At 37.8% G+C, this 20,639-nt stretch overlaps 1 protein-coding gene across 1 annotated transcript in view; it reads left to right on the top strand.

Annotated features, from left to right (window-relative positions):
- Window positions 1-20,639, top strand: part of TMEM163 (transmembrane protein 163) — an 83,763-nt gene that overhangs the window by 32,506 nt on the left and 30,618 nt on the right. Inside the window, exons 3-4 of the mRNA XM_063429348.1 lie at window positions 10,164-10,207; window positions 13,881-13,972. Coding sequence (XP_063285418.1) covers window positions 10,164-10,207; window positions 13,881-13,972 — 136 coding nt within the window. The remainder of the gene's footprint in view (window positions 1-10,163; window positions 10,208-13,880; window positions 13,973-20,639) is intronic.

The raw sequence follows: 20,639 nt of genomic DNA, 5'->3' as shown, positions 1-20,639 counted from the left end.
GAATAATTATTTACTAAATTGTGATTTGTTGGTAACTCATCGGGAATGGCTAATGCTTAATGTCAAATAGCTGAGCAGTGTGCATAGGCGACTTACATTTTTTTTTCTCTGTTTTGCCTGTTCTTGCCCAAAATGTGCAATTTCCCTGTGAATTCACAAGAATTTACAATTTAGTGAATAACCTTAATACATTTTAAAATACATTTACACATTTCACATGAACATTTGGCAGCAGTGGTCCATAACCTGTGTAATAGATCCAGATGTTCAACATTCATTTATGAAAATAATTGAGGAAAAAAAACTAAAATTTCCTTTAGATAGTGTTTTTATCTTGAACTATTGTCATTATTTTATTATATAAAAACTCTGAAGTCACGTTAAGTTGGTAAAGACCCAATCAGCTTCCTCCAAAGAGAAATCATTATGGAATGAGTACATTCAATTCTCTATATGATAAGCAATAGGATGGATGTATTATTGTAGGATGCGATTGTTTATTATCACCCAGGCAGAAAGTCTCTGTAATACCCACTGCACACCTGAAAGGCTAAGTCAGCATTCTGCCACATTCTATGACATCCCAATCTGATTAATCGTTAATACTTTTTTCACTGGTTTGCCTGACATTTACTCAGAGCTATTGCAATGCAAGCACTTAAACAGATCCATTGCCCTGACATCTGAAAAATGGCATTGTATTTCCAGAGTTTGGCAAGCAGATATTAACTTCACCCCTGTCAAAGGTCATACGCAGTATTGATATCCAATGTACTCAGCCACAGGGATGCATCGCTTACACACTGCATTGGAGCAGTTTAAACTGGCGATAAAGGATGCGCAGTGCTCATCTTTAAACACTGCTTCTATATGTATTTCGGTGCTTCAGAAGGCATTATTCATTAAACTGGAAATGAGCAGGGAATTAGAAATTGTAGGATAACACAGTTTCAATAAAAAAAAAAAATCTACATTTAAGATTATTTTTCAATTTGACTATTTTGGCACACAATCTCAAATTCCCTTGTCTATATCCATACATTTTCACTTAGTAATGTCCCCTGAATTTATTCTCGTTGTACAGTTACCTACCTGTCCTGCATTGAGAGACTCTACATGTTTTGCCTGGGTTGGCAGGTGTCTGTTAAAATAATTCCATAACGAAGATTGCAAAAAATGAAACAAGTGTATGCACACTCTGGCATAGAGCATGAAAGGAATCCTAAATGTGTTTGTGCCTTCCAGGCATTATACATTTAGAATTTTTAAAACCTTGAATTTCAATTTTTTTTGTTTATGCATCTCAGAATCCTTGTAAACAGTGTAATCTTCCCGTTAAAATAATTTTCTAAAATAAATAGCATTACGTAAATTAGGTACAAGTGCGTTGTTCGATACATTTCAGGATAAGATTGATGCCAGATCCGGACATATTATCTTAATTTCAGGATAAGAATGATGCCAGATCCGGACATATTATCTTAATTTCAGGATAAGAATGATGCCAGATCCAGACATATTGTCTTAATTTCAGGATAAGATTGATGCCAGGTCAGGACATATTATCTTGATTGTGTGACTTGCAGTTCCCCGTGGAACCCTTGACATTACACCCCAATATCATCTGGAAAGTGATTCCTCAAAAATGAGCAGTTGTGTTGGGATAATTTATAAATTTATATCACAAGCAGGGATTGTAAAAGTGCTGTCCCTTTTATAGATTGCTAATGTTCCCCTATTTGTTTTTCTTGACTTTTTTTTTTAATTCTTTATTATTGCGTGCATGAGAGATATAAATATGGTACAACATATGCATCACATGAGAGTATAGCAGGTTACAACTGTAGATGTTTGATGCATTCAGCCGGGTTTCAGCACAATTTTTTGTTACTAGTATGAAATCCTAGGTATAGTGTGTGGTTTTGTAGGAGTGTAGTTGAGTTAGTCTTTCGTGGGTTTGTTGCCTAGGTGTTGGGTTGTAGTGGATGTCTGGGCCCATCTAAGCTGTTAACATATTGAGTGAGGTTATAGCGCGTTTCGGGAGCCTGGGTTGGTTCAGTGAGTGTTGTGTCATCGGTTGGTAAGTCGCATGAGTGGCCCTAGTGAGTGTTTCCACGCCCCGTGGGGGTTTAATGGGTCAGTGTCGGTGGAGACTACTCGTGAGGGGTGGTGGCCCTAACCATGGGGCTCTCGGGGGGGGTAGGTGTCGTCCTGAGCTGCGGTTTCCGTGTACTGGTGGTGCGGTTGTGCGTCTGCGTCGGCCGTTACCGCTAGTACGTGATAAACAGGTGTATTAAACTTTGAGGTTATAGTGCATCGAGGGTGGGGAGACAACAGAATACATTAAACCTTAAACATGACACAGTAGTGTCGCCGTTGAGCGGACAGGAGCAAGAGACTTCTCCCCCCCTGTCCGTCAGGTGGCTTGTGCATTGGTTCTCTGTCTTCTTGGCACAAATGTTTCTGAGGTTGCCGGGTTCCAGTCGTGGGTTATGCCCTGGGCAGGCAGGTGCTGTAGGCCCAGTCTTGTGAGGAGTTCAGAGGCCTCAGTCCCAGAGGTGAGTTTATGTGTTGCCCCCTGGTGGGTGACAAGTAAGGAGCGTCGGTTTCCCCACCTGTATGGTATTCCCGCCGTGCGCAGTTGGCTGGTGAGTTCAGTAAGCGATTTCCTCCATTGGAGGGTGGCCTTGGATAAGTCCTGGTAAAAGGTCAGTTGGGCTTCTTCAAAATCAAGCGGGGTCTTGCCCTTGAGCGCGCTCATGATGTGCCCTTTATCTTGGGGTAGGACGCAGCGAATGATGACATCTCCAGCTAGTGTTGCTGCTGCTCTGGGTGGGGTGGGTAGTCGGTAGATCCCTGCGAAGGTGAGCTTCTTTGTTACTGCCGAAGGAAGTAGTGATTGTGTGAGTCGCCTCACGTAGTGCGGTAGGTCTTCTTTGCTCACCGAGGCCGGGATTCCTCTTATTTTGATATGGTTACACCGGCTTTTGTCCTCCTGTACTGCTAGTTGGATTGCCATGTGCTGGTGGTCTTGTTGTAGTTGGTGGAGTGAGTTTTGCAGCGTGGAGATTTCTCCCTGGATTGTTTTGACTTGTCCCACTGTGTTGGTCACTTTTTCTGTGATCTGCTGCATGCTCATTTTGAGCGCTGGTAAGTCTGCTGCCAGCAGGCGTTGGATATCTTGCAGCATAGTCTGCATCTGTTGCAGATCCTGTTTGGTGGCTGGGTCTGCAGCTCCTAGCAGGGGTGTGGGTTTGGTGGGTATAGCCTGTGTGGGATGCAGGGTTTTCCCTGTTTCCCCTTGGGTGGTTTGGGCTGGAGGGGTATCTGCCTGTGGAGGGTCTAGGCCCTGTTCGGCTGGCATTTTGGCTGGGGTGTGTTTTTGCAGCATTACCCCTATGTCTGACTGTGCTGTACCTTGCTGTGGTTTTTGCGATCTGCGCCCCATCTCCTTGTGGATGTGATCAAGGTCCTGCAGTGGTTCGTCACTGTAGTCTCCCAGGCTTTCTCCGCCCCACAGGTACTCCAGGCCGCGGTAGTTTGGTGTGTGGTAGGCCCGGTTTTTGGGTTTGGGCTTTGCCTGCCTCGGTGTGTACCAAAATGGCATTGGGTTGTGCAGGATGGTCTCCCCTTTGTAGTGCCGGTAGTTTTTTGCCTGGATGGCAGGTAGTTTGCCTGATATGCAGCGGATTCCGTGCCGTTTGCACGGAGCAGCCTGTAATGGCGTCCGGCTCGTTTCGCCGCGAAGCTCCGCCCCCCCTTTCTTGACTTTTTAACATGGAACATTCATTAATACAGTAAGTGTACTAAGGGAATACAGAAGAGTCTATAGTCTATGATAGGGGTGCCCAAAAGGTAGATCCCAAGATGTTGTATAACTATAACTTCCATGATGGTTTGCATGCTCTTAGAATGTCTTTAGAATGATAAAGCAACATGTAACTTTAAAACATCTGGAGATCTACCTATTTATTGGGTACCCCTTGTCAATGGGTTCTCTAGGCAACTCGATATAGTCTGCTGGTGGGTCATAGCACACTTTAGATGTGTTGGCCATTTTCTTAGAAGCTTTTATATTCTACCATACCTGCAATTGGCGGCCTAACCCTAATACTGACGTTAGTCAATAAGCCTTTCAGTATCCCTCGCTTTTGTTATCCCTATCTCATAAACAACCTTTACACCACCTATGTGATTTTTCTCATAAATTCAGTTTAGGCTTGTTTTCATTCGTAGTTCCTGTTTAAGTAATATCTCTTTTAAATAATCTTTCCTTTGTTAATTTAGAACTGTGTAATTTTATTATAAAATTAAACTATTTCTAAAGGACAAGAACAATACTTCCAATAGACCATATTCTATATAATATCCTTTATAAGATGAATCCGTTACACGTTGCTCTGCATTACGTAGGGAGCCCTACAGGAAGTGCATATTTTAAGCATCACGGCAAGGTATTTTAGCATTTGTTGTTAGAATTATCACGGATTGTGTTGCTTAGTGTACATACATCAAAGGACTGCTGCAATTAGATCTTCCCCCTGCTTCTTCTGTCTGTTAGGTGTAGAGAAACGCGTCAGAATGAGAGCTGTGTTTGAAAAAAAATCTCTTGAGAATCATTCAGTGAGAAAGATGTCTTTGTTGGATTACAGTTTGATAAAAAAAAGTACATTTTATAGGTTTCAAATACAGCATCATATGTCATTTCTGTTGTCAAATATTTTGACCATTTCTTTAGCAGTCTTTGGCTTAACATTTCTCATATTTTTATTACCTTAAACATCTATTAAAATATTTGGATTCATTTTTAAATTCTTTAATTTAAGAAGAATTTAAGAAGAATGTAATTGTCTTAGTTAGAACTAAATATAGCTTGGTTGCTGCCTCTAAGTGCTGCTTCAAAGTGTGTGCTTGGAGATATTGTGGAGAGTCTTACTGATTCTTTAACTAAGATTTTTTTCCAAGATTTTTCTTTTTACTGTTACAGGTAAGAGTCATCTCAAGGTAATTGGTAAGGTATCCGATTTGATTAGTTAGATGTTTGCTAATTGCTATTGATTGTATGTTAATAAGCATAGGCCCACCCAGGTTTTAAACATTCCTAGGGTGTGGAGTTTTTAGGAGTTATATAAGGGTTTGTGGATATTTGCTTGGTTAATATAGCTTAGTTGCTGCCATAGAGATATTCTGGAGATAAACTGGAGGTAGTCTGAGGTGTACAGGAGGTTACAAAAAAGTAAGATTTGATTTTTTTTTTTTATTTAAATTACTCACCTGATTAAAATGGCAGACTTAGTTCAGTGTAATAGTTGTTATGCATTTGTTTCACGTTCCACTTTTTGGAGATTTGGATGCTGTCTCATCTGTAGACAGTTCTCTATATTGCAGCAGGAGATTGTATTTTTGAGAATTGTAAATTATCTGTTAAACAAACTCATGCTGAGACTGTTGCAAAGCCACTGCTGCAGAGACATACTAGGAATGGCAGATGGATTACTGTAGGATCTGGTAGACTTAGAGTTGTGGATAAAAGGCATATTGCACAGTCTGTTGCTCTACATAATTCATTTTCAGCACTTTCAGAGTGTAGTGGTGTAATGGAGACAGGCTCAGGCACCGAGTGTAGTGGTGTTATGGAGACAGGCTCAGGCACCAAGTGTAGTGGTGTTATGGAGACAAGCTCAGACACCTAGTATAGTGGTGTTGTTGAGACAGGTTCGGGAACCAAGTGTAGTGGTGTTGTGGAGACAGTTTTGGGCACCAACTGTAGGGTTGTTGTGTAGACAGGCTCCGGCACTAGGTGTAATGGTGTTGTGGAGACAGGCTTGGGCACTGAGTGTAGTGGTGTTATGGAGACCGGCTTGGGCACTGAGTTTGTGCAACCAACCAATGACAAAAATGACAAGGTGAGGCCTGATAGAAAGCAGTTGTTGGGGGATTCTATCATAGGAGGTGTGGAGCTGGACAAAAGTGGCCTTGTGAGTTGTCTTCCTAGAGCTACTGCTCGCAGAGACAGGAGACGTATTTTAATATGATTAATATGACTCTGAGGACGTATATTCTGGAACCCATCAATGAAGCTTTGTTGTACACACTGAGTTTTGTTGCTGTGGATAATATACACCCTACATTATGTAGAGTTTTATTGCTGTGGATTTCTGTAATATATCACCACACATTATGTAGAGTTTTATTTCTGTGGATTTCTATAATATATAATAACAAATTATGGAGAGTTTTATTGCTGTGGATTTCTGTAATATATAACCACACATTATGGAGAGTTGTATTGCTGTGGATTTCTGTAATATATAACCACACATCATGTAGAGTTTTATTTCTGTGGATTTCTATAATATATAATAACACATTATGGAGAGTTTTATTGCTGTGGATTTCTGTAATATATACCGGTAACCACACATTATGGAGAGTTTTATTGCTGTGGATTTCTGTAATATATAACCACACATTATGGAGATTTTTATTGCTGTGGAGTTCTGTAATATATAACCACACATTATAGAGAGTTTTATTCCTGTGGGTTTCTGTAATATATAACCACATACTATGGAGAGTATTTTTGCTGTGGAGTTCTGTTCTATAATTATAAACCCTGTTCATACTAATGTTGTTTTATTGAAGTAATGTGATAAATTCCTACCCACTAAACAATACAAATGATTGTAGAGCAGTGGAGATCTGTGATAAACTTATATAGCCAGATTTAGAGTTAGTGAAAAGCACAAGAATTGTGTTTGTTTTGTGGTATGCACTTAACATGCAATTAATTAAGAGATGATGGTAAAGATCTTATGGACTCTACTTGCAATTAATTAAGAGATGGTGGTAAAGATCTTATGGACTTTACATGTGATTGATTTAGAGATGGTGGTAAAGATCTCATGGACTTTACATGCGATTTAGGTTTTATGTTCTTGAGCTTTGCATTTTTCACTCAAAGTCCATAGCATTCTGTTCTGTGCAGAGAAAGGCTGTGTGGCTGTGATATGCAATATGTTGTATGTGTTGCCATATTTGCGGGCGCTTGTGCAAGGTATCATGGGTTCTCTGACAAACTAGGCAGTTTAGAGCATACTGTAATGCATCGAGAATGACCATGCTGGCTGAATTTGTAAGACATGGAACAATTGCGAGGTACAATTATATAAGAAAGGGGTACTATAGCAAATGATCCTCCGATTTTCCTGCAACTCTCTACTGCAGGAAATTGAGTTGGGCATTACTCAATATTTACATGATTTTCACTACCTAGAAAGTTCTATGGAAATTCTATGGAAGACTATGGAAGACATCTGTGTTTTTTGTGAGCAAACGTCATTCTTTGCATGAGAAATCTGTGGTGCAGAAAATTCAACTTACTCTAAATACCATTTGACACACAGTCTTTGTGCAACATGGGCAATTTGTAAATTTTGCTACAGACTCTCAACAATATTGATACATCGCACACATGATTGTGAGTTTTAAAACTTTTGGTCTCTGTTATATATTCATATATAGTGCACATTACTGTGAGTTATATTGCTGTGGATCTCTGTAATATACTTGAACACATTGCATACCACTGTGCCAACGATGTAAAAGATGGCAGGTATGTAGCGCTTACGGTTATATAGTGGAGGCAGCTCAGACAACCCAAATCAGAGTCTCTAGTCCAGAAAATATATATGAGGTGGAGAGAGGGAGTAGTGCTTTAAGGGATTTTTTTAAAATGTGGAATAGGTAAAAAAGGAGAAATACTAAATATAGTGTAGTATCTTAATACTTAATAAGGATAATAATGGTTCAGAGGTAAAAGGAAATGCACTAACACTTTGTAGAGCTAGGATTAGCTCTACTATATACGCCTGGGATGTACAATCCCCCAGCACTGCCCAGGCGTATATTGAAGAGCTACTACTGGTTCTACAAAGTGTAAGTGCATTTCCTTTTACCACTGAGCCATTTGTATCCAAGATATCACACTATGATTTGTATTTCTACTTTTTTAAGTATTCCACATTTGAAAATCCCTTAAGGCGATACCTCTGTGATACATTCTTTCATAAACATCCATTAACACAAAACATTACTAGCTTAAATGGTGCCCCCCCCTGCAAGGAGCAAACCATTTTTTAATGGTTTGACATCTTACCTGGGGTCTGCTGTGCACAGCTGCTAGCCTCTACTAGTAATGCCGGAGACCTGGAAGTCCCTAAAAAAGGGAAGTCAGGTAACTGTTTAGGAAGCATTTGTAGAGAAGGTGGGGAACAGCAGTATGACTCCTTACATTGATGGGAGGGCACCAGAGCACTCCTGGCACAATACCCACTACAATGTCCTGTAGTTGTTATTGTTCTTGGAGTACTCCTTTAATGCTTTTGAAAAGTACAATTATAAGTGTTCTTAAGACTATTGTCTTTATTATACTCCTAAGAGTTCTGTTTATTGTGTTACATTTTTATAGTGGTGCTTGATGGGCATTATCATAGTTATCATGTATCTTACTCCTACGTTAAGCTAGAAATTAATATGGAAAACAGATATTAAAACGTCTGGGCACAGACGAAAACAAACAATAAGGACTGTGATTTTCTCAAGAACATTCAGATAATTGATACTACTTGGGAACGAAAAGCAAAATAAACGTTGAACAAGGTTCATTACCGTGGAAAATGAATGATTTGGCAGTAATGGGTTTAAACAAATGGCTGGTACAAACTAAGATACGAATGGAAAGATTTTCAATTTCTCAATTAAAGTAGCACAGCTGAGTCAAAATCTCTGGAGAAGAATTATTTAAGAATAACCAGTAGTTATGAGTCTCCTGCCGGTAGTTGAATTTATTTTACCGCATTGGATCCAAATTTCTAATTGCAAATCCTTCTTCAGTGGACTTTACGCATTTTGTTTTTTTATATAAATTATTTAGTTATGCAAGAAAAGTTACCATACCAGCAAAATATAACAATACAATAAAATGTTAGTTATACAATAAATCTGCATGGGACCATAGAGAAAATATATTTGGGAACATAAAATAAAATATATTTTAAAGAGAAACATGAAATGAAAGACAAAAATTAAAACTGGGGAATTAAAGGAAAAAAAAAATGCCATTCTTGTATAAAGCGTACCAAACTCTTGCAGATATCTGTTAATATAGTTGGACATCAACCATGAGAGAGCAATAACAGTCAAAAATGTTTTATTATGTCATATTATAGTTCTGTGAGTAAAAATAGTCACTGTTTAATTTAAAAAAAATAAAATAAATAAAAAAAATCAATTTAAGAAAAAAATATAACTATAAAATACATAATATTTAATTTATTCCTAAATACTATCTTTGGTAGCTGCTTTAAAATCTTTAATAACTCTTTCTATCGAGACTGTTGGACGCGTAGTGCGTTGCTACAGAATGACGTGTGGATGTGACTTCATCTCATAAACGCTAGGTGCGTGGTGAGCGAACGACTGTATAAAGTTGGTGGCACAGGTTGGGGATGGCTACAAAAAGACGACATAGCATAATTTATATGTCAAACTAACAAAAACATTCTATATGGATTTTATTACAATTAATTCATTTTTATAATAAACAAATACATTTGATTGGAGTGAGCTTTTCTGTGTTTCTGAATTTTTACTTAAACGATTCTTTGTGACACTTTGTTTAATAAGAAACGTCCATTTTCACCTTTGTTGAATGTACTGTATTATATAACAATAACTACACAATCTATTATTACATATCAAAGCAATAGCTTTATTATTAAATGTTATGTTGGTTTATTTGACGGGCAGGAGCCATTTGTTAGGATCTCTCCATTAGAATACATATACGTATGTGTCCATGGTATCTACTAAAGTCATGAAACTTTTGATAATTAAATAATGCATAATTCGCAAACACCCCCAATGGTTGCATTGCCCTTGGAGTCTGGTGGCCAGGAGGGAGGGGGGAGACAGGGGAACCTGACTTATCTGAACCTGTCCTCCATGCACGCCACCATCTTCTGACGGTGCCCAATGCATGCAGACCATCTAGCAAAACAACTTCAACTCAGAAGTAAAGTCTGCACTGCATGTAACATAAAAAAATGTATCATAAAAAAGATGATCAAATGTTAATAGAATGTACATCTCTTTCTTTTTAGCTGTCTCTGTGATGAGGTACAGTGCGTCATCGTTTGGTTTTGCTGTAAGTATTTATGTAGCCCAACGTTACCCCATTAGTTCCAATTAAAGGATCAGTATTAACAATAGAATTGAGGTAGACAACCAGAGAATAACTGGATATTAAACAATGTGTTTTACAGGGGATCAAAGAATATGCAGGATGTGTATGGATTAGAAAACATAAGATGACATTGCTGAGTTTAGAATATAGCTGAATTGAAGATTTTTTTTCAACTTCATTATTTGGACTTTCTGATTTGATCATTGACTTTTTAACGAATTACAATACACAGTTTGCCATATTAACTTAAGTGTGTATTTTATTCTAAGTCTTAGCAAGCGTGCAATAACGATACATATAATAAATATTATTCTTAAAGAAGTATATAATGATAATAGTGAATTATATGCGTGTCAGCCATTTTGAACTCATAGGAATTTGTATGAAGTTGATTTAGATTCAGTCCTTGCAATGATATAAACAAGATGTTTACAGTTTATCTGACAACTTCAAAATGGATGACCCATGCAACGTAGCTGTTGTTGTGTCCTCTGCAAATTTTAACAAAATAGTTATTTTTTTCCTCCAAATGTACAATCACAATGTACTTGAAATGAATTAAAAAAATACCTATTACTCCAAGTATTCTGAACTGAGCAACTGTGTTTGTGCCATAGATAAAGAAAATTGATACAGGCAGATAGTATTAAAGAAAAGAAGAATAACCATTTTAAGTTACGGGATATTGGAAAATAAATGGGTATCCTTAGAAAAAAAATCCAAAATTAAATAGGCGAGTATAGTAAAGGGCAGACATTTATAGTGAAAGAGCTCCTGGTTCCCCTACACCTCTTACATGATAAATTATTGCAGGGTTGTGGTGGCACACTGGAACCATGTAGGGGCTTATATTGTGAGGGGCTTAGCCGTGTGACTGTCCTACACAGTGATTGTGTAGCTAAATATTCAGTTTTATAAACTATCTCATAACAAGAAAAGTCAGTTGAGAAATTGGCCTCATATTTGCTCTTATTTAAAGAATTAACTCCACAGTTATTATGGAAGGTTTACTGTGTGCAGAACCTTAATTGGCCAGAGGGGCACTATTTATTTACAACTCCAAATCCCTTCTATGCCCAATCTGTGCTCTTGGTGTGCTGGCCTCTTTTCCAATATGCATATCGGGTTGTTATCAGTAAATGAGGGATTTTTGGAAACTGACTAAACATTGCACAAAATGTACAGTGCTCTGGGTTCCAACCAACATTCTCTGGTGCACAATATGATGCTTAGACTTATTCCACAAGAAGAATTGCATTGGGCAAATATGTAACTATGCTTTTTTTTTTTTTTTTTTTTTTTTTTAAACAATTGCAAATGAATTATTTATAACGATGGATTTGAATGCAGTTATTAAATAACTCCCTTGGGTAATTTAAAACATGGTTTGGCTGACAGCCAACTTTAATAGTCGCCACATTATGTCACAGATTGTGAGCTTGTATTTTTATAGCACAATAAGACGTTTTCAGAGAATTTCTTTGTTTCTCACAAACAAGTTAAATATTTTGAGATAGCTTATTGTCATCTCGTCAGATGAAAAATCAGTTTTTAAGCTTTTTTTTTTGTTCTTGTTTTGTGAGACGTCAGCCTGTAAAAAACATAGTTTTTTAATGTTGTTTCCTAAAAAAATCCAGGCTTTTTAACAGTCCCATCTAATGTCCATTTTTTCATCTATACTGTTTTATATTTAGTACAAACACTGGTCCAGATAATAGGGCCAGAGAGTAAGAATCTGTAATTAAAGGGACACTATAGTCACCAGAACAACTACAGCTTATTGCATTTGTTTTGGTGAGTAGAATCATTCCCTTCAGGCGTTTTGCAGTACACATTGTCTTTTCAGAGAAAATGACGTGTTTACATTACAGCCTAGTGATAAGTCCAGTGGCCACTCCTCAGATGGCTGCAATAGGTGCTTCCTGGGGCAGTGCTGCCTAATGAGCAGCACTGCCATTCAGTGTTTCCATCCTCTGCATGCAGACACTGAACTTTCCTCATAGAGATGCATTGATTTAATTAATGAGGAGATGCTGATTGGCTTGTGCTGGCTCTGCCCCTGATCTGCCTCCTTGACTGTCTCAGCCAATCCTATGAGGAAGCACAGTGATTGGCTCAGGCCACCCCTTCTGATGATGTCAGCAGACAGCAGGCAGTTCAGAGGCAGGAGCTGCAAACTTGAATACAAGCAAGATTTTAATATATTTAGGGAGGCAAGAGGGGACTGAAGGGGGGGGGGTGAGGGGGTGGAGGAAGGGGTGGTTTTAACACTATAGGGTCAGGAATACATGTTTGTGTGCCTGACCATATAATGTTCCTTTAAGTATAAGCTGGGTCGATGATAGTGAATATCTAATGATTATTTGCAGATGCCCCTAAGCAGTAATATATTTTCTGAAAAGAAGAAAAACATATTTATTAAACAGAGTACAATTTCCAAAAACATTATTCCAAAATAGGATTATTCGTTAAGGTGTAAATTGTCAGAAATTTAAAGTGAATTCAAAGTGATTTTCTTATTTATGGCCAAAATAACTAAACTTACATAGTTACATAGTTACATAGTTACATAGTTACATAGCTGGAAAGAGACTTGCGTCCATCAACTTCAGCCTTGGGCACCGGTCACTTGTAATAGACACCGATCACCTGGTGTAAACACCTAGGTCACCAGTCACTTCTAATAGACACCGGTCTAATAGACACTGGTCACCTGGTGTAGACACCTAGGTCACCAGTCACTTCTAATAGACACCGGTCTAATAGACACTGGTCACCTGGTGTAGACACCTAGGTCACCAGTCACTTCTAATAGACACCGGTCTAATAGACACTGGTCACCTGGTGTAGACACCTAGGTCACCAGTCACTTCTAATAGACACCGGTCTAATAGACACTGGTCACCTGGTGTAGACACCTAGGTCACCAGTCACTTCTAATAGACACCGGTCTAATAGACACTGGTCACCTGGTGTAGACACCTAGGTCGCCAGTCACTTCTAATAGACACCGGTCTAATAGACACTGGTCACCTGGTGTAGACACCTAGGTCACCAGTCACTTCTAATAGACACCGGTCTAATAGACACTGGTCACCTGGTGTAGACACCTAGGTCACCAGTCACTTCTAATAGACACCGGTCTAATAGACACCGATCACCTGGTGTAGACACTGGTGGCATGTGCAACAATTGCTGTACTTAGTCAATCCAGTGAAAAGCCCTACCCACATTTGGTGTCATCATTCGTGAGTGGGTATAAACCTTTGGTTTTCAAAAGTCTTGGGGCGAAAGAGCTTCTAATGGCTGTCAGTGTGGTCACCTTAGAGCTAAGTTATCCAAAGCTCTAGCAACCGATCAATGCTGTCCTAACCTGGACATAAAATGAGTGAAATCCTTCATTATCTCAGAACAGGCAGGAGAAGCCTGTTTTTTTGCCAAGTTGCTAAATAATTGTTTGTCAAAACCCAAAAGTACTGGACCAAAAGTCTGCTATGGCACTTACAATGTGCCTTTCAGATTCTAAATGAAACGTAACAGTTTACTGTAGCAGAATATTATTCAAATAGTTGTCCTTCAAACTGGCACAATGTGTTAAAAATCCAAAACCTTTCTTGCTTGTTCTCTTTTGTAGTTTGACGCTGTCCTTGACGTTCTCTCATCAGCAATTGTATTGTGGCGTTACAGCAATGCTGCTGCCGTACATTCTGCACATAAAGAGTATATGTAAGTAGAAAATACAGACATTGTGAAAATCTGGGAATTCAAAGCAAACATGATGTAGAATTAGCATGTTATATTTTCGGCATATTGTAGCCATATTGTGATTGCAGTATATAGGGAAATCACTTGTGCAAATAACATGTAAACTAAAGATACTTGAATTATACAGTTAGTAATGCAAAACAGTCTTTGCAAGGCAGGTGCTCTGAGCAATTGCTGCCTCTTGAGTTTAGTTCCACTGAACTAATCAAAACAGTAACAAGGTTAATTTATAAAAGCGTCAATTACTTTTGAAATCTATACTATTTGTGAAAAAAAGAGGACATTGAAACGAGCAAGCAAGGTTTCTTTATTACCGAGGAACGTTAAAAATGACAATACTTTTCTTATGTTTGTGTTAAATTGCATATTCCGCACAGCATTCTGGGAAGGTTATTTTAAGAGGAACTATTGATGCTTCCTGGGGTGAGGGGTGCGGTTAGGGGTGTACTCTATTAGTTAGATAATATATTGTAAAACTTTTCAAAAAGCAGAGTGCAATGTTAAACAGAGTATTTTAGAACAGTTTGTTTTTGTAATATGAAATTTGATGTGTAGGCATTTGAGGATTTGCAATTATCCCGATAAATCTTAGTTCTAGATAAAACCACCCAGAACTCCACTTACAATCCATTATGACCAATGCCCAATCATTTCCTTTGGTAATTATGTTATTAGCAAAGAAAATATATATATCTGGCAGGTAGCCTGGTTACCATCTGTGAAAAAGAATAAAGACATTTTCATAAATTAATTTGCATTAATTATTTTTAAATAATTTTGGGCTCTGGATAATGATGCAGCTTCTCAATTATTGCAACGGAATAATAAAAAGCTTTGGGTTGCGAATGAAAGTAGTTTTCTGCTAATGAGACTGAACTGTCTATAGTCAGGTCATCCTGGAACTAGCTATAATTTTATGAAAAAACCCGAATGCTCTTTATTTAACAATGCTTAGTGGCAGAACGCTCACAAAGCTCTGTTCAATGAGACCATTAAAAAACCACGTTGATTTTATGGTTTTATTTAATTCAGATTTCCAGAGGCAATGCTATTGTGTTTCAATTTCTTAAACTAAAGTATAAATAACATTTTATTTGGCACAAAAGCAGTTAGGTAAGTTGTCCTAGAATTCGAAATATAAAGGATAATCAGAAACCGTACCTCTCCCATACATATTAAACAGTACTGGGTTATATTCATGTAATAAATTCTTTGTAGTATTTGAACGATATGAGTGCTTTTCACTGACTATTGGAAGTGTCCTTCCCTGGATATAGAGCAAGATATATGAAATTCAGTTACAAATAAGCAACTGAAGCACAGAGCTTGGAATAATATCAAATAAATCGATGTTTATTCACCCGGGAAGGCTTTAGGAGCTGTAACACAAAAAATGGCACATCTTGAAGAAAATCCCTCCAACAAGCCAGGTAGACCTGTAGTTACATGACAGGTGCATAGTCGCCATATGGGTAGGGGCAGGACGCCATATGGGTAGGGGAACCTGACCCAAACCCACCCAATAAGACACCGACACTTTTATGTATGGGTGAAAAAAACACCCACAGATTTATTAATAATAAAGAGTATAACTTATCATGTACTAAGATATAAAGGTCATTACTCGCCAACCCCCCCCAATATTATACCATCTCCCCATGCTAAAATTAAAGGCAATGACCTACAACATATCATAACTTACCAATATATATCAACCAAATAAATATTAACATGTAAAGTGCCAACATTTCTTTAGTTTACTCCTGGTAGGGGTATACCCCGATACCCCTACATCACCAAGGTTCTGAGGCACCAAGGGGCTCGAAATCTACCAAAACTTGTACAAACAGTGTACTATTTTAACCAACCATCTAACTGCCCGTACTCCTTTATTAACTAAGAAGGCTAGTTTTTTCCTTATATTTTCTTACCCCACCCCGCCTCTTTGACCAAACGGGGAAAAACCTAGCAAATAGGGGGGAGGGTTGAGGGACCAACTCAGCAAGGTAAGAGATTAGAATGAGGGATCCTAAAATTTCCGAACATTTACATCGGCCAGCCCCCAAACACTAGCCCACCAATCCCAATCTGCTCCCAGCCCTAGCCCGCCTCCTAGCCCTGTCAGGGCCCTATTTCCTAAGCTTCTCTTTTCTCCGTGGGCTTTAAACAAGTTGTCCTAGCGTTAAATCAGAATCAACTTGCGCTTTAAAGGATCTTAGGAGGTAGTGCTGAATTACCATGCTTCCGGTTTAATACTACCATTAACTGTTTGCTGATAATGGACTTGTTTTCACACTTGTAGGTAAAAAGTAGCTGTTATACATTGATAACACCAATAACTGGTAGATGTTTGTGGCTAAAGAAATTCCTAACAAGATTTCTTGGACAACCCCTTCATTTGTCTTCAATGCCTGCATGCTTCTCAACCAATAGCTCGTGCTTACTAGTTTTCAATTCGGATGGACGTTAAGAAAAAGGTGCATTTTCTAATTAATTGTAATAGTACCTCCGCCAGGACACTATAAACATGCCTCCAATGCATGGGCTCTTTATTAATCTTTACGATCATTTAAACAGGTTGCCCTTTGTGTTTCTCATACACCAAGCTCACTACATTTCGAAAGTATTTATTGAAAACTATTTATCACATGCTTATAGACAGGGTTTAGTGCCTCAATGTACCTAAATATAGAATCAATGTTTTATTTTAGAACTTGGTATACTGAGGTGTCTTTTTAACTTTACACCTAGACGGGGCGTGGGATATTTTTAGTATGATATCGTCAGGTGACAGTTTTACTGTCTAATATGGAAACCAGATGTTACTTAGCATCTCCTACTAATCTCTAAGGAAAACATCATCACTTGCGGCAGCTGCTAGTTACAATTTGTTAGATGTTAACGGTAAAAATTGACGGTTAACAACAACAATGGCAACTAGCATTTTAGCAATTACTAACTTTTGCTAAATTGTTGCAAGAAGCACGGAAATGAACTGTGTACATGCATAAATAAATCACCAACTCTCAGTTGAGGCAACATTCAATATTTCGATGTATGCAACCCCCCCCCCCGTAGTAGGAACAGTTAGTATTTTGCTCATACTTCTGACAAGCGAGCAGTTAAAATACATCCCCACTGTCTATATCAGCAGATATTACTACTTCCTGCACATCAACGTTTCCGCTGTGGGATCAGATTTTAATACACCGCTTTTTTAATTTCAAATAAGATGTGATTAATCAGCAGTGCTGTCACTGGATATTAGTAAACGCAAAGAAATGTGTAAAAAAGCCGTTAAACGAAATGAAAACTGAAGGCGAAATGAAAAATATATTTACATTTTAATTTTGGTACGTTTTAATTTTCCGAGTGCCAAGCAGTTGACTGATCACCACAAATCAGACAGACAGAATCTTTTCAAGGTTTGGCGTATATTCACCTCTGAGGGAGAGGCTGTCTTCTAAACACAATCTGTTACACAATCTGTCTGTTTCTATGCTTTGTTTTTACAAAACTGCATGTGCGAATAGGAACAAATGATTTTCATTGCTATGTTAAATGGAAGATTGGAAAAATCTGATTTAGTTACAAACAATAGATAATCATATTTAGTTTTTTTTCTTTCGGTCAGTTTATAATCTGACAAATGATTCTGAATATACAATGAACAGATACCCATATGGACTTATTAAAAAAATCTCTCCTTTACAGTTTGCTAAAATGAATATTGTTTAACTGTGTAATGCGTAACCTTTATAATAATGTAGATTGTGGTATTGTGAACTCACAGCTTTCCCCTTTAATAGAGATGGTAAAAAAAAGTGTTTAATGTCTGTGTTAAAATTGTGTCACTCTGACAATTAGATTATGTTTACAGACATGTGCATCATGTTTTATATGTTTAGATTGCCACGGGAAACATGAGATTGTTGACAATGAGCAACACACAGGATTATTTAGAAGTATTTGAAACAGCAAATGTATCCAATAAAATTTAGATCAATTTGGGGCCACTAAAAGGCTCCATTATCATTGACATGTGGGTAATTTATCAACTTCCAAAACAAGGAAATCCGACTCAAATTGAAGCCTAAAGAGATCTGAAATGACTTCTTTTGATCCAAATACATTTCTTTTTAGAATGGAATACCCTAGAAATTGCCTGTTAATTAATTTCCTAAACATTTCTGAATTATCTCCTAAAATGAATGAATAACCTCTTGTTACCTTATGCAGTCAAAATATTCAAAGTTTAAATAAATAAATCAACAAATAAATAAATGAAGATATAATGATAAAGCCATAACATGAATACCCATTACACCATTTTAAATTAATTAATCCCATTCCTTCACACCGTGGGAAATTTGAGGGAATAAGATAAATGTATTTGCTGGTTATTCTGACAAGCAGGTTTAGTGTAAATCTGTGTACCCGTCAGAGTGTCCGTTAAAAGCAGAGAGTCAGTAACCCATAAAGGCATGCAGAAAATTGCAGGTAAACTGTGCATTTTGTTCAACTATATACCTTTGTAACAGTGCCACCTACTGTTGGAGTCTGTCTATTACACATTTATAATACATGACATAAGGACTAGCTATTTCAAGAGATAAGGCGTTAGGATAGCAGGGCATGAAATACTATAAGATAAGGTGCATACCGTGCATTATATAATTTTAATACTTTTAAATCAGTGCCCACAGCGGAATCACTTTTATTGACTTATTATTGGCCACTAGAGTCATATTTACCCTGCAATGTAAGCATTGATGTTTCTACTAATTGTTGAACATTGCAGGGTTAAAACTAAAGGACCACTGTATTCAGACCCCTTCATTAAGATGAAATGGTCTCTGTGCCTCTAGTGGTCCTTTAACTGTGATGCCAAAATGCAACATCCCTGCAGTAAAACCTTTAATTAATGAATTAATTTATACAGCAGATCTGAGAATGCTATTTAAAAAGTGTTTACGTAAATTGGAAGATTTTTCACCTACAGAGGAATCCCAATTATTAATTCATATACACAGATTATAGTTTCTTATTCCAAATTAGGGCACAGTTTGAATTTTGAATAAACATAAGTGCGTATTAAAGACACCTAATTTGCATTTTTTCTGAATTTCGTGTAATTAGGTTTATAACACATCACGACAGGACACAAGTAATGTGTTTAATTCCAGCGCCGGCAATGTTTTATTGGATACATTATTTTATTGCAGTCTCTTGTTTTGACATTACAGTAATCAGGCACTGGGAGCGATTCAGTCTGTGCCACCTAGCTGCAATAATTATACGGCAAAAAAATATTATAATTGTGGCTTACATGCCAGTTGAGACACTGGTACAGATGTAACATTTGCCGTCTTGCTCGGAATTCTCATGTTATTAATATATATTGTATATAGCCTCCTTGATGTCAGTGACAGAGAGGAGTCATCCCTTGATGTTTCTGGGTAGACGAGATAAAGCAGAATTTGACATTGATCTATATTAAACTAGCTTAAGCTAGATAAGCTATATGGGACGTGTAGTTAAAGAACAAAGCTGATGTGAGTTAGAACTTTTTCCTTCTTCAAGTCTTATGGTATAAGCCAAAGCATGACACATATCTGTACGGAAAATAAGAATCGTTGTGCATGTGCCCTTAAGAGATAGACAAACCATATGTGTTTGAACAGGCGTCTTATTGAGCACATGCGCACGCCTCGGAACTTAAGCTAACAGTGTATGAGTCAGGGTCAGCCAAGGATCTTCAAATCTTTATAGCTACTGGATAATGCTAACTTGGGGCATTCCGTGTTTTTCTGATCATTTGTGTAATTACGAAAGGGAAATAAAATTCATATAACACATTAAAAATAGTCCAATTCTGAAAATCTAGGCAAATGTCATCTGCAAGACAAAAACAAGAACACTTCTAGCAGGGACAGTCCTGTAGGAATATATAGGACAGATTTATGTAAACTGCAACAACACCCAATTAGCAATGACCATACTGTACATGCTGATAAATTACATGTGTCAATACTTTCTGATTTTTTGATTAGTCAACCATTTACCTCTCCAGTGGTGCTGTTTCCACCATACTGGGCCCATGGGTTTTAGGCTAGTATAGTAGCCACGCTGCATTCCTGCCTACAACCCACCGACCCCGTATGTGATTGTCCTATTACTCAATGAGTCGGACGCATTGGCGTCATTGTCAGTGCATCAGCATCAAAACAGAATGATGAAACACTCATTGGAAGAATTACCACAGCAACTACCAAGCATGCACTGTAGTTGCTGTGACCGACATTTAGTCCATGAAAATTCAACATCCTATGTCCTGTATACACAGATTTCTTGTGAACATTTATATATTTTTATAGGGTGGAGGTTTCTATGACTTTACATCGATTTCCTAGAACCAAATCAGAAAATTAAAATTACAGCTATTTCACTCTACACTTCCAGTCCTGTGTTAACTGATGAGTGAAGGTGATGGTGTGTGATGTCACACAATATACCTATTACCCCAACTCCTTATAGAGAATTTTGGACCGACTGTCACAGCAAAATACATTTAGATAAACTTTTATACATTTAACAACTTTCACCAGGCCCCCTGTATTCAGAATGT

The sequence above is a fragment of the Pelobates fuscus genome, chromosome 8, assembly GCF_036172605.1.
Source record: "Pelobates fuscus isolate aPelFus1 chromosome 8, aPelFus1.pri, whole genome shotgun sequence".
In the NCBI taxonomy this organism is placed as follows: Eukaryota; Metazoa; Chordata; class Amphibia; order Anura; family Pelobatidae; genus Pelobates; species Pelobates fuscus.
This window is presented reverse-complemented; position numbering and strand designations above follow the sequence as displayed.